This window comes from Natrix helvetica (genome assembly GCF_964273705.1).
Source record: "Natrix helvetica genome assembly, chromosome: Z".
Classification (NCBI taxonomy): Eukaryota; Metazoa; Chordata; class Lepidosauria; order Squamata; family Natricidae; genus Natrix; species Natrix helvetica.
In genome coordinates, this window is record NC_138554.1 from 142,035,793 (window position 1) to 142,049,428 (window position 13,636).

The 13,636-nt window shown below is 44.0% G+C and overlaps 1 protein-coding gene across 2 annotated transcripts; it reads right to left on the reverse strand.

Annotated features, from left to right (window-relative positions):
* Nucleotides 1-9,171: 9,171 nt before the first annotated feature.
* Nucleotides 9,172-13,628, reverse strand: LOC309401064 (erythroblast NAD(P)(+)--arginine ADP-ribosyltransferase-like). 2 transcript variants are annotated; one of them, XM_081970003.1, is made up of 3 exons: nucleotides 13,133-13,628; nucleotides 12,157-12,844; nucleotides 9,172-9,469 (listed from the first exon to the last, which is right to left on the reverse strand). In XM_081970003.1, the coding sequence occupies exons 2-3, from the start codon at nucleotides 12,812-12,814 to the stop codon at nucleotides 9,378-9,380; spliced, it is 750 nt and encodes a 249-aa protein (XP_081826129.1). In that variant the 5' UTR covers nucleotides 12,815-12,844; nucleotides 13,133-13,628; the 3' UTR covers nucleotides 9,172-9,377. The 2 variants fall into 2 exon arrangements, with proteins under 2 accessions (XP_081826129.1, XP_081826128.1); XM_081970002.1 differs by having other exon boundaries at nucleotides 12,157-13,628.
* Between the last annotated feature and the right edge of the window lie 8 nt (nucleotides 13,629-13,636).

Consider the following 13,636-nt stretch of genomic DNA (forward strand, 5'->3'; position numbering starts at 1 on the left):
ATCTTTCGGAAACCTGACACTCTTCTTTGCACTCTTTCTTGGACGTTGGCATCTTTTTGGAATCATGGTGAGCAGAAGGGGACATACTATTCCAAGACTAGTCGTATCAGAACAGTGTAAAGCATTACTATCACTTCTTGTTGTCTTTGGAGATTATCTGTCATCCAAGTCATGGCTGTCCCAAAGAGGCTCCCCCCCCCAAAAAAAAAAGACAACTGGACTTTCTGGTTTTATTTTGGAAGATGTTTGAAGACTGCTGGTTTGAAAGATGGGTCAAAGAAGGCATCTACATCCAAATGGAACAGTCCTCTCTTGACAGATGGGGAGGGATAGGACATCATCTATCTCCAATCTACAGCACAGTCCTTTCATCCATTCCAAGAAGGCTCCACCTCTAGTTGCACCACAGACAAACCTCCAAGTGGCCTCAACAACCATCTAAAAGGATGCAAATGACCAGCTGTCTGCAAGGAATATAAATCCTTCCATTCTCCACTCTCCAGTCAGAGATGGAGAAGCTTCTTAGATATGAAGCGAAATGTCTTCAAAGAAAAAACCAGACAGTCCAGTTGCCTCTTGGGGAAAACATGGGATTCTCATTGTCTTGATACTATCCTTCTGCTGTTCCTGGCTAGGTCTACATTGGTTTTGTTGGCAGCTGCAACACACTGCTGACTCATACTGAAGTGGTGTTCCACTATGACACTATTTCCCTCTCAAAGTTACAAGAAGTCCTCAACTTATAACCCCAACCGGGACCTGTTCTGACTCAGCTCCCAAACACAACAAGCCCTTTGTAGTTACACTTTCCTTTATTAGGAGCACCAACAGCCGCTCTCTCACAGCAGGCTACGAAGTCTCTAAGTCTAACAGTTCAACTACCGAAAAGAAATCCAGAAACTATGCTGATGTTCACCATCCCCATTTCATGTTGTCCCTCCTTTGGCATCCATTCCTCATCGCTGGAAGCATTCAAGAGACTGGACTGCCATCCGTCAGAAAAGATGTAGGTAGGTCCTCCTGTTTGGGCGGCGGGTTGGACTAGATAACCTAAGAGGTCCCTTCCAACTCTATTCTCTTTTTTTGTCTTTTAATGACCCCATAATCCCTTACATCAGGGTGGAACTGGGCCAACTGAATGGAGCTGAGTCTTTACTGGCTGGATGCCCTTCCTGTCACCAGTGCAGAGTTTTGTTCAGCAGATAATTACTCACTCTGCCCAGAGAGAGAAATAACTGCCCCTACCGAGGATTTATCTCACAGCCTCCTGATTGTGCGGCAAAAGAGGTCAGCCCCATACAGGGTAAGGGGCTTCCTTCTGAATTGCACTATTTGGGAATCCAGAAGCCCGGCGTTCCCATTGAAGCCCAGCGGGAGATGAGGGGGTGTTACAGCTGCTCTCTCTCTCTCCCCCCTTAATTTTATTTTGTGGGCTGTTTCTAAAAAGCATCCAAGTGGACGCTCCCCAGCCCATCCCCACCACCTCTCCCATGCCCCACAACTTCCCAGGCACTGCAGGAGCCGCAGAGACCAAGGGCAATGGAAGCGCAGTCTCTTTGCAAGAGCAAGAAGGGAGGGAGGGAGGGAGGGAGGGAAGGAGAGAAAGGAAAAAAGGAAGGAAGGAAAGGGAAAGAGAAAGAAGGAAGAGGAGGGAGGGAAGGGTGAATGAAAGAAAATAAAAAGAAGGAAGGGGTGGCAGGAGGAAAGAAAGAGACAGACGGAGGGAGGAAAGAAGCAAAGGAAGGAGAAAGGGAAAGAAGGAAGGAAGGAAAGGGTGTGTGAGAAAAGTCCTTGAGTTCTCCTGGATTTTCCCCTAGAAACGCAGGAAAAAGGGAGAAGAGGAAAGGAGTGGGAAGCAATGTTCCCTCTAATTTTTTTTCAGAGTGTGCAGAAAATTATAGTGTTTGAGCAGCACATTTTCATCCCTGAGCACCTGAATTTTTTTTAACCATAATTGCCATCAGAGCAGATGTTGGGGAGGGGAGCAAGGAGGAAAGGGTCCCCTCCCTCTCCCTCAGACCCCCAGGAAGGAAGGAAGGAAAGGGAGTGGGAGGGAAAGGAAAGGAAATGGGAAAGAAGAAAAGGAAAGGAAAAAGGAAAGGAATTGGAAAAGAAGGAAAGGAAATGGGAAAGAAGAAAGGTAAGGACAAGAGAAAGGAAAGGAAAAAGGAAAGGAAATAGAAAAGAAGGAATGGGAAAGATGAAAGGAAAGGAAAAAGGAAAGGAAATAGAAAAGAAGAGAAAGGAAAGCAAAAAGGAAAGGAAATGGAAAAGAAGGAAAGGAGAAAGGAAAGGAAAGGAGAAAGGAAAGGAAAGAAGAAAGGAGAAAGGAAAGGAGAAAGGAAAGGAGAAAGGAAAGGAGAAAGGAAAGGAGAAAGGAAAGGAGAAAGGAAAAGAGAAAGGAAAGGAGAAAGGAAAGGAGAAAGGAAAGGAGAAAGGAAAAGAGAAAGGAAAGGAGAAAGGAAAGGAGAAAGGAAAGGAGAAAGGAAAGGAGAAAGGAAAGGAGAAAGGAAAAGAGAAAGGAAAGGAGAAAGGAAAGGAGAAAGGAAAAGAGAAAGGAAAGGAGAAAGGAAAGGAGAAAGGAAAAGAGAAGGGAAAGGAAAAAGGAAAGGAAAAAGGAAAGGAAAAAGGAAAGGAAAGGAGAAAGGAAAGGAGAAAGGAAAAGAGAAAGGAAAAGAGAAAGGAAAGGAGAAAGGAAAGGAGAAAGGAAAGGAGAAAGGAAAAGAGAAAGGAAAGGAGAAAGGAAAGGAGAAAGGAAAAGAGAAAGGAAAGGAAAAGGAAAGGAAAAAGGAAAGGAAAAAGGAAAGGAAAGGAAAGGAAAGGAGAAAGGAAATGAATTGGAAAAGAAGGAAAGGAAAGGAGAAAGGAAAGGAGAAAGGAAAAGAGAAAGGAAAGGAGAAAGGAAAAGAGAAAGGAAAGGAGAAAGGAAAGGAGAAAGGAAAGGAGAAAGGAAAAGAGAAAGGAAAGGAGAAAGGAAAGGAGAAAGGAAAGGAAAAAGGAAAGGAAAAAGGAAAGGAAAGGAAAGGAAAGGAGAAAGGAAATGAATTGGAAAAGAAGGAAAGGAAAGGAGAAAGGAAAGGAGAAAGAAAAGGAGAAAGGAAAGGAAATGGAATAGAAGGAAAGGAAAGGAAAAGAGAAAGGAAATGAAATGGAAAGGAAATGGAAAGGAAGGAAAAGAAAAGAGAAAGGAAAGGAGAAAGGAAAGGGAAAGGAAAAAGGAAAGGAAAGGAAAGGAAAGGAGAAAGGAAATGAATTGGAAAATAAGGAAAGGAAAGGAGAAAGGAAAGGAGAAAGGAAAGGAGAAAGGAAAGGAGAAAGGAAAGGAAATGGAATAGAAGGAAAGGAAAGGAAAAGAGAAAGGAAATGAAATGGAAAGGAAATGGAAAGGAAGGAAAAGAAAAGAGAAAGGAAAGGAGAAAGGAAAGGAGAAAGGAAAGGAGAAAGGAAAGGAGAAAGGAAAGGAAATGGAATAGAAGGAAAGGAAAGGAGAAAGGAAAGGAAATGGAAAAGAAAGAAAGGAGAAAGGAAAGGAAAGGAGAAAGGAAAGGAGAAAGGAAAGGAGAAAGGAAAGGAGAAAGGAAAGGAAATGGAATAGAAGGAAAGGAAAGGAAAAGAGAAAGGAAAGGAGAAAGGAAAGGAGAAAGGAAAGGAGAAAGGAAAGGGAAAGGAAAAAGGAAAGGAAAAGGGAAAGGAAAAAGGAAAGGAAAGGAAAGGAAAGGAGAAAGGAAATGAATTGGAAAATAAGGAAAGGAAAGGAGAAAGGAAAGGAGAAAGGAAAGGAGAAAGGAAAGGAGAAAGGAAAGGAAATGGAATAGAAGGAAAGGAAAGGAAAAGAGAAAGGAAATGAAATGGAAAGGAAATGGAAAGGAAGGAAAAGAAAAGAGAAAGGAAAGGAGAAAGGAAAGGAGAAAGGAAAGGAGAAAGGAAAGGAGAAAGGAAAGGAGAAAGGAAAGGAGAAAGGAAAGGAAATGGAATAGAAGGAAAGGAAAGGAGAAAGGAAAGGAAATGGAAAAGAAAGAAAGGAGAAAGGAAAGGAAAGGAGAAAGGAAAGGAGAAAGGCAAGGAGAAAGGAAAAGAAGGAAAGGAAAAGGAAAGGAAGATAGAAGAAGGACAGAAAGGGAAAGGAAAGAGTGGAATGGATTGGTCCTGCTCAAAAATCAAGTCTCAAGATCCAGTGGACCCCTTTGGCTCAGACAGTCCAACTCCGCTGCTTCCCTCTATCCCCAAAGCGAAGGCATTGCAGAAAAACTGCCCAGCCCAGAACGGAGTTTCAGAGGACGCATATGCAGAGAAACGCAGCTACAACCAGCGAATCCCATTTTCCCAGGAAGCGACGAAGTCCCAGAGGACCAATGGGAATTCTCCTTTCTGCAGCGTCATCGATCTCTGGGCAGAGTCTTCCTTGATTTCACCATTAACCAGATGGAGGAGAGAGTGCAGAGAGAGAAGGGAGTGAGGGGGGACATTTTCAGTCACATTTAAAGACATTAAAAAAACCCTGCGCTGCAGTTTGAAACTTGTGCGCAGTGTTTTCTTGTTACCTGCGTGGCCGCACAGGCGTGCAGCTTAGAGGGAACATTGGTGGGAAGGAAGTGGAAAAGGGAGGCAGTGATGAAGGAGTAAGGGAAGGAAAGAAAGAGAAAGAGAAAAAAGGAAGGAGGGAGTAGGAGGCAGGGAGGAATGAAGAAAAGGGAAATTAAGAGGGAGGTAGGAGTGAAGGAAGGAAAGAGACAGACGGATGGAGGAAGGAAGGGAGAAAGGAAGGAAGGAAGGAAAAGAGGGACGGAGGGATGATTGGAGACAGGTCGCATCGTAACGGCCAGGTAATTCTTTCGCATTCAGAGACTGGGTTCGGTCTTCACAACTGGTAGACCGGACAATGTCGTCATAATTGATAGACCGGGCCCCGCTAAACCTGGTATTTTCACAACGGGTAGACCGGGTACTGTCTTCGCACCTGGCAGACCCGGCTCTTAACAACTGGTAGACCGGACCGCGTCTTCATAATTGGTAGACCGGGCCCCGCTAAACCTGGTATCTTCACAACGGGTAGACCGGGCACGGCCTTCGCATCTGGTACACCGGGTCACTCCAAACTGGACCACTTTCACAAGCGCCCTTCGGACACCGCGCAAACCCAACACAGCTTGCTTCCTTACATTTTGCACCACTGCACCTTCACCAAAATGGCCGTGCATAGCTTGTAGGAGGCTTTCAGAGAACTCCGGGGGGCTGGAGAGGGCAGAAAGGAGTAAAAAATGGGCTCTTTTTTGCCCTCCCAGTCCCCAGCAGCACTCTAGAAGCTTCCATAAGGCTATGCAGGCAAATTTCTTTTACCAAAAAATAGGCCCGTTTTTGTGAAAAATGGGCCATCTTTTCCTTGATTTTGCCCTCCCCGGAGCACTCTGCAAGCCCCCCCGGATATTCATGCCTTTTTTTGGAAAAAAAAGGACCTGTTTCTGTGAAAAACGGGCCGTTTTTGGGGGGTTTGCAGAGTGCAAAAACTTTTTTTTTCCTTTTGGGAAGCTTTTTAACTGATTGATGAGAATTACATTGATCAAGTGCTATGCCAGCAGAAACAGAAACACCTCCCTATCTACTGTATTTATCTCTCTCTCTATTTCTCTCTCTCTCTCTCCCTTTACCTACCTACCTAACTACATACACTCTCTCCCTACCAACCTACTGTATTATGGATATAAGTTTGATATATATGGATACAAGTCTGGCTCAGGCTTCAGCATTTGCTATTAATATAATAGGCCAAGAGAATATAACCCTTTAAGGCTTCCTTAGAATTGCCATGTATTGTTTATCTATGTATATATGTTGCTTAGTTTTAATATTTGGTGTGTAACAGAGCTATCTATTAGCCATATTTAGGTTTCGTTTCTCTATTAGTGTTCAGTTTCATTTCTAGGATAAGTTTCCTTTTCCTTGAAGCATTAAGCTTTTGTTACGTATGCAATGAGTCATGCTTTTCTGTGATTTCTATATGCTACTCCTTTATGCGTGTAATTCCCCCCGCCCTAATGAAACTGCTTAATAAAAAGAGTTTGCTTTGATCTGTTCGGGGGATTCAACATCATCCCGGGCATTTTCTTGCTCTCTCACTCCGAGAATCTTTTGTGTGGTGTCTTTTATTGGCTAATCCACCCTTACGAGGGGCTCTTTAAATTCGCTCCTGCGGGAGTTATCGACAAGGAAAGTCTAAGAACCTCGGACAACGAGTGTGTTGCAGGCTCGCTGCGACACTGTATCTCTCTCTCTCTCTCTCTCTCTCTCTCTCTTTCTCTCTCTCTTCTATCCATTTATCTACCTACCTATCTAGCTACTCTCACTTTCTCTACCTATCTGCTGAATTTCTCTCTCTCTCTCTCTCTCTCCCTCTACATAACCAACCTACCTTCTCATTCTCTCCCTCCCCTATCTACTGTATTTCTCTCTCTCTCTCTTTCTTTTTCTCTCTCTCTATCCCTCTACCTACCTATCTACTCTCTCTCTCTTCCTACCTACCTACTGTATTTCTCTCTCTCCCTCTCTCTCTCTCTCTCTCCCTTTACCTACCTACCTACCTACCTACCTACATGATCTCTCTCTCCCTACCTACCTACTGTATTTCTCTCTCTCTTTCTCTCTCTCTTCTATCCCTTTATCTACCTACCTATCTAGCTACTCTCGCTTTCCCTCCCTATCTACTGTATTCATCTCTCTCCATATATATATATTTCTCTCTCTCTATCCCTCTACATACCAACCTACCTTCTCTCTCTCTCCCTCCCGCCATTATCTACTGTATTTCTCTCTCTCTCTTTCTATTTTTCTCTCTCTATCCCTCTACTTATCTATTTACTCTCACTCTCTCTCTCTTCCTACCTACCCACTGTATTTATCTCTCTTTCTCTCCCTCTCATTCCCTCTATTTACCTACCTACTTTAAAAAAATATTGCCTCTTCAAAATCTTGGAGCGTCTTATACTCCGGTGCACCTTATACTCCGAAAAATATGGTAAATGTGGCATAACCCCAACATTTTAAAATCTGTAAAAATTACAGTTACAAAGGAAAAGCAGAGAAAGAGGGAGATCCTCCCAAAAAGAAACCACAAGGTAGTAAGGAAGGGAGGAGAACAGGGAAAACCCTGGGGAAAAGTACCAGAATAATAAAAATGAATAGTCTGAAGAAAAGATACTACAACCATAAAAACAGGAAAAGGAAAAAGAAGAAGTTAGGAGAAAGCGGGAGAGGAAGAAAAATGATTAAACGTGGGATTCGTGAGAGCCCAAGAGAAAGTGCATAAAAGAGGAAGGGGAAAAAGAGTAGCATTAGTAGATTAAAGGGAATAGTAGTATGAGTGTTATTGTTCTGCAGCTAATTAAGAAATAAAGAAAGTGTAGTATATTGTTAATTGTAGAAAAAATAGAAAGAAATGCTTTCTATGTCTAAATGTAACTAGGGGTTATATATTGTTTATAGCAAAGTAGACCAATTGAGAAATATGAAATGATAATTTGGTGCAATTTTTGAAGAGGCAATTGAAGAGATTGTTTACGTACTAAGAAAAAATGAGTATAAAAAAATGGAAAATAATGGAAGAAAATAATTTGTCTGAAAGTGAAAATTAAGTTATGATGTGAAATGGATCATGTAAAGGAAGGGATGTAAAAGGGAAATTCCAGTTAACACTTTGTTTCTATAATATGTGTACATTTGCATTTAAAAAAATAAAAAAAATCTTTGGGGGGAAAAAGCACTCCGCATATATACACTTAAAACGTCTAGTATAAAATGATAAATAACAACTGAAATCTATAACAAAATCCAGTGTCAATTAGACATGGTCTCACTATAGGATACTTACAATCCCTAAGCTGTGTGGCCCATTGTAGGTTTAATGTTAAAAGGGAAGTGATTAAGCAGTGCAAAGGGTTTGCCACAGTTGTTATATAACATTGCTACAATGGAGAAGACACGTGTTTGCGATGGATCCCCAGGGCTGCCGCGCAGAATCTGTCCACCCGCACTGTAGTGGTGGACTGTTCCTCCTTAAGCAGCCGCTGGAGATAGGTAGTGTCGGAAGGGCCAGGATACCTAGCGGTTATTGTCAGAGTATGTTTTTGCCTAAACTCCCACCCATCTGGCCTAAGCTGCTCTGCGCAGTTTGCGATCCCATCATAAAACAATAGAAACAGCCAATTCAAAGCGTAGATTTTTTTTTTAAAAAAGAGTTCATATGGACAAAACTTTGTGTTCCTTCCACCCGAACCCACCCAGGTCTCCAACATACGACGTGGTGGGGAGGCCAATCTGATCCTTGCATGAATCCCTGGAGCTTGGAAGGATTGTGCAAAGTGGCTTGCTAAGAGGTGTTTTTTGGGGGCCCTCCCTGGCTGAGTGGCTGCCAATGGTTAAGGAGGATGCCTGGGCGATGCCATGGGGGCAGGATGGGCACAGTCCAAGGAGAAAAGTGATGGGGGAGGGAAGCATCAGGAAGTTGGAGCAAGGAAGCGATTCTGCTGGCATCCGTCCAACTGGTGAGAAAGTCCTCAGCTGGGGGAGGAAGGGAGCACTTTTCAAACCAAGCAGGAAGAACAATTAATAAAAGAGAGTAGAGCAGAGCAGAGCAGAGCAGAGTAAAATAAAGTACAGTACAGTAGACTGCAATGCAGTGCAATATCATACCCTACCCTACCATACTATACGATCCAATACAATAGTAGAATTAGAATAGAATAGACTAGGCTAGAATTAAATGAAATAGCAGAATTAGAATTAGAATGAGTAGAGCATCGTAAAAAATTAGAATAGAATAGAACAGAACAGAAAAAAACAGAACAGAATAAAGTACAATAGTAGAATTAGACTAGACTAGGTTAGAATTAAATAGAATAGCAGAATTAGAATTGGAATTAATAGAGCAGAGCAGAATTGAAGTCAGAGTCATTTACTTCAGTGGGCCAAAACTAGCCTTTTGATCAACCAAACAATAGGGCTGCCTTTCAAACTCCCCAATTAAAGCAGCAAAGCATCCATAAAGAAGCAAAGCTGGGTGGGAAAGGAGCAGTTTCAACCTACAGTGGGACAGGGTGGGGAATGGGGGAAGGTCTGTGTTTTCTGCAGTCGAATAAAACAAAGCTTTCGTTGTACATCAAAGACCTTTATTGCTCGATTTGTCAATTTCTGATACAATCATCTGCTATCCAATAGAAGCCTCCTTGGTCTCTACATCCTCCCTGAACAAATACCTTTTTTTTTGCCTAAAATCCTTGTGCTTCGTCATTTCAGTGGGTTAAACAAGCTACTTTCTTGCAAAGGTATTTTGCACGTCGCACCTGGCCTCCTTCCCAGGGAGGCTCTCTCCCTTGATGGCCCAGTTGTCAGAGGCTTCCTAGAGACCAGAGGGTGGTCCAGGTCAGAAGGAGACCCCACAGAAGGAAGGGCATCCCCATAGCAGTGGAGAGACCTGCATCTGTGGAGACAAAAATAGGGTGAGAGAGTGGACAGATTAATGTGGCAGTGATTTATTTATTTATCCATCCAGCGAAAATTACACATTCGAAAAAGCAAAATGAGAAAAAAAATTAAAATTGACGATAGGCACGTTGGTGCGCTTACACATGCCCCCCTCCTTGGAAATTTTTTAAATAAGGGATGAGATGCCCGGAAGTTAAACTAGAGTTAAAATTGTGATAGTTAGTAGCTGAGACAACTGAATCATGTAAGATTTTCTAGACTGTGACAGCTTTGTTACAAAATGTCTTACATTGTATGTAAAGCCGTTATTCCCACGCGTTGCATTACGCTTAAAACTAAAAAAAAAATCATTTTCAGGTCAGATGTTGCTGTCGTTGTTTAATAACCCCATAATCCCTTGCGAGGTGGAGTCGGGGCACCTGAATGGAGCTGAGTTTTTAGTGGCCAGATGCCCTTCCTATCGCCAATGTGGAATTTTTACAGCTCAGGCATGACTATGAAAAATTGTGCTTTTGATATTTAAATCTGACCGCGAGCGTTGCAGTTCTAAACTATCCAAACTGAAAATTTCGGTTTAAAGTTTTGAAAAAAATCTTTTCTAAACTAGATAATTTTTTGGGGGGGGAGGGGAACCACATTCTCTTCTATCCTTTGCTGAGATGCTTCCTTTGTGACCAGAATGCTTTTGTCAGCAAATACAGGAAATCCTTGACTTATGACCACAATTGAAGCCAGAATTTCAGTTTATAAGTGCAATGTCCTTAGAGCTCAAAGCATTGTTAGTGACCCCAAACACCCCATTTACGGTGTGTTTCTGTCGCTCCCCTCTGGGAGGAGGTTTCGAAGTATTTCTAGCAGGACTTCCCGATTCTGTAACAGCTTTTTTCCCTTGGCCATCCATGTGGGAAACTCACAAGATTCGTTTCTCTCGCCATGTGCATGAATACATCTGAACTAGACTGCGTTGTTTCTCTGTGTCATGTAATATATGTAGGTATATGCATAGTTTTGTATCTATCTATCTATCTGTCTATCTATCTATCATCTATCTATCTATCTATCTATCTATCTATCTATCTATCTATCTATCTATCTATCTATCTATCTATCTACTTATCTATTTATCTTGCCATGTTTATGCAGTGTGTATAAGAGGTGGAGACCCTTTGAGAGCTGTATGCAATGTGATTTCATTTTAATGTTTGATGATTAGCATACATTCAAAGTGACAATAAAGTTATTCTAAGGTTGATGAGGATCAGGAGCGGTCATGAAGCAAATCTAGCTTTTTCCTGCCTAAATCTAAGATCTGGCTTTCCTCACCACCCAATTGCAAAATGCTCAATGTGCTTCTCCTTGTTTACTCCTCTAGGGCAAAATGCTCCCATCGACTCTCAGGCTGTGGGCCCCATAGAACAATCCGGCTGCTGACCCTCGCCGGCCCTGGGTTCAACCTTTCAGGTAGGGTATTGGGATGTGGGCATGGCATGCCACAGTGAGACAAGGTTTGTCTCGGTGGTCCTCAACTTTTCCACCTGGTGTGTGAGTGAGTGGCAGCAGTAGTGGGTTCCTAGCAGTTGCGACTGGTTCGGCCGACCCGTTAGTAGCTTGGCAGCCGGGTCGGCCACGCCCCCAAACCGGTCCTCCTGGCAGTGCTGTAGGTGCCGCCACCTTATTTCTTTGCTTCTGCACATGTACAGAGCAATTTTAGTTGCACTGCCCATGCGCAGGGGGCGCACCCCTGAGTGCACCAGCAGAAGCAGTTGCCAGAACCCACCCCTGAATGGCAGGTACGCACACGTGCGTGCAGCTCCATTTGTGTGAGTGCTGCTCACACGCGCACCTTCACTCGTGCAAATGGAGCTTCGCGCGATGCTCCACTTACACAAGAAACTCCGCTGATATGAATGGAGCTTTGTGAGCGAGCGCAAGCGCCCTCCGTTCACGCAACTGGAGCTTCACGTCCATGTGCTTGCTCAGGAGTGAAATTCTCCCTGTTCGACCGAATCAGTAGGAACAATTTTCGGTGGTTCTGTAAACCAGTAGTAAAAAAAAAAGCTTCTGAAGATTGCGCAGCTCAGCTGTGAACCAGCAGGAGAAGAATACTTTAAAAAGTGAAAAAAAGTTGCCCCCCCTCCATGTGATGCCCATAGAACCAGTGGCAAAATAAATTAGATTTCACCACTGCCCTCGCCCATTTTCCCCTCAGCTCAGTAGTGGGCCACGCTCCATGAGTTGGGGACCCCTGGTCTATCTGGAAGACACAAAAGTTGTATTTTCCCCCCAAAAGGCAACTGGACTTTCTTGGGGAAAATGTTTTGCTTCTCAGCCGAGAGAATACAAGAAGCTTCTTGGATGAGAAGTGAAACACTTTCAAAGAAAAAAATAGCTTTCAGACAATGGCGGCCTGGATCACGGGTGTCAAACTCGCATCGTCATGTTGTTGCCATGTAACATATTGTGACTCCCCCCCCTCCACTAAACCGGAGGTGGCCGTGGCAGGAATGTGATGCACCTGGCCTGTGGGCTGTGAGTTTGACACTCCTGAACTGGATGATCGATCATCTCCATAGGCATTTGGTCCACCTGGAACTGATTCGGTTTTGCAGCCACCCCAGATATGGCTGCAATGCTCCCTGGCGACCCCTGAACCCCATGTTCTTCCTTCTGCCAGCCTCTTACCTTTCAACACTTCACAGTTGAAGCGGCTGTAAACACTCAGTGACTCCAGCCGGATGAAGTTCCCCTTTTGGGTCTTTGTGTAGTTGGCCACAGTGAAGTTCTCATAGGGTGGGATGAGAACTTCCTTTTGCTTTTTGTGGAATGAGAAGTCATGAATGGGCACTCCGTAACAGGTCCTGATAGAGAAGAAGGTGTCCTCACCAAATCCTTGGGCCACCTTTTCGTCCAACGAGGAGGAAGCAAACTGTCCGAAGCGGACTACTGCCTTGTCGGAGGTGGTGAAACGGATCCCTTCTATCCCACGGAAGACCTCATAGCAATCGGATGTCTTCTTCTTGGTCTGAAGAGCTTTGGTGAGGAGGAGGTGGAAGTCCTTGAAGGCATATTGCTCGTAAGAGCTTTGGGATTTCCCAGCTCCTCTTGCAGCGGTATTGAAATCACTGTACATGGGATCTCCGACTGTGTAGGCCACAATCACAATGCCATAAATACGATTGAAGCTGCTGACATTTTGGCCGAGTCTGTCCCAGTGGCTCTTGGCCTTTTCCCAGGTCTTACTATATTTTTCCTCCAGAGGAATATTTCCTGACTCCTGCAGCTTGAATTCCCTGGCAGGGCTGCAGCGGATATACTGGTCATCCACGGAGTTACTGAACATGGTGAGGGGGATCTCTACGAGACAAAACACCTGTCCGACAAAAGAGAAGGTGAGCAAGGACAGTAAGGAAGGTGTCTGACGGTCGGGAAAGCACACCTGAATCCAGTTCTCTGTTTGAGCCACCAAGGGAGCGCACGAGGGAAGGTACAGTAACAGCGTCCCTGCGGATTTTACTCCACCAGTCATGTCCGACTCTCAGGAACGTTGCTCATCTCTATTTTGAGACCACTGAACCAGCGCTGTCCCAAGATGTTTCTGTGGTCATGTGGATCATCACTGTTACCTTTCCATCTAGGTGGTACCTATTTATCTACTCACAATTTCATGCTTTCAAACTGTTAAGTTGGTAGGAGCTGAGGTCGAGATGGGAGCTCATCCCATTTTGTGGCGCTCGGGTCTCGAACCTGGGCTGATGGCGTTCCAGCCGACAAGCCCAGTGTCTTAACCGCTGAGCCATCATCACACATGAAGGAAGGAAGAAAATCATTATTAGGACATCCCGGTGGTGCAGCGGTTAGAACGCAGCATTGCAGGCAAACTCTGCCTGCTGTCAGGAGTTCGATCCTGACCATTTCAAGGCTGACTCAGGCTCCCGTCCTTTTGAGGACAGTGAAATGGGAACCCAGATTATGGTGGGAAATATGCTGACATTTGCAAACCACTTAGAGAGTGCTACGAGGCTCTGTGAAGCCAATTGGATTAAGTGAAGGTCTTCAAAATTTAAGATGGAAAGAAAAAATTATAAATGAATCTGTTATGTAGTGAATGAACTAAGTGGAGAAAGAGGCCCATCAAAGAGACTGTGGATGGGAGGGAGGAAAT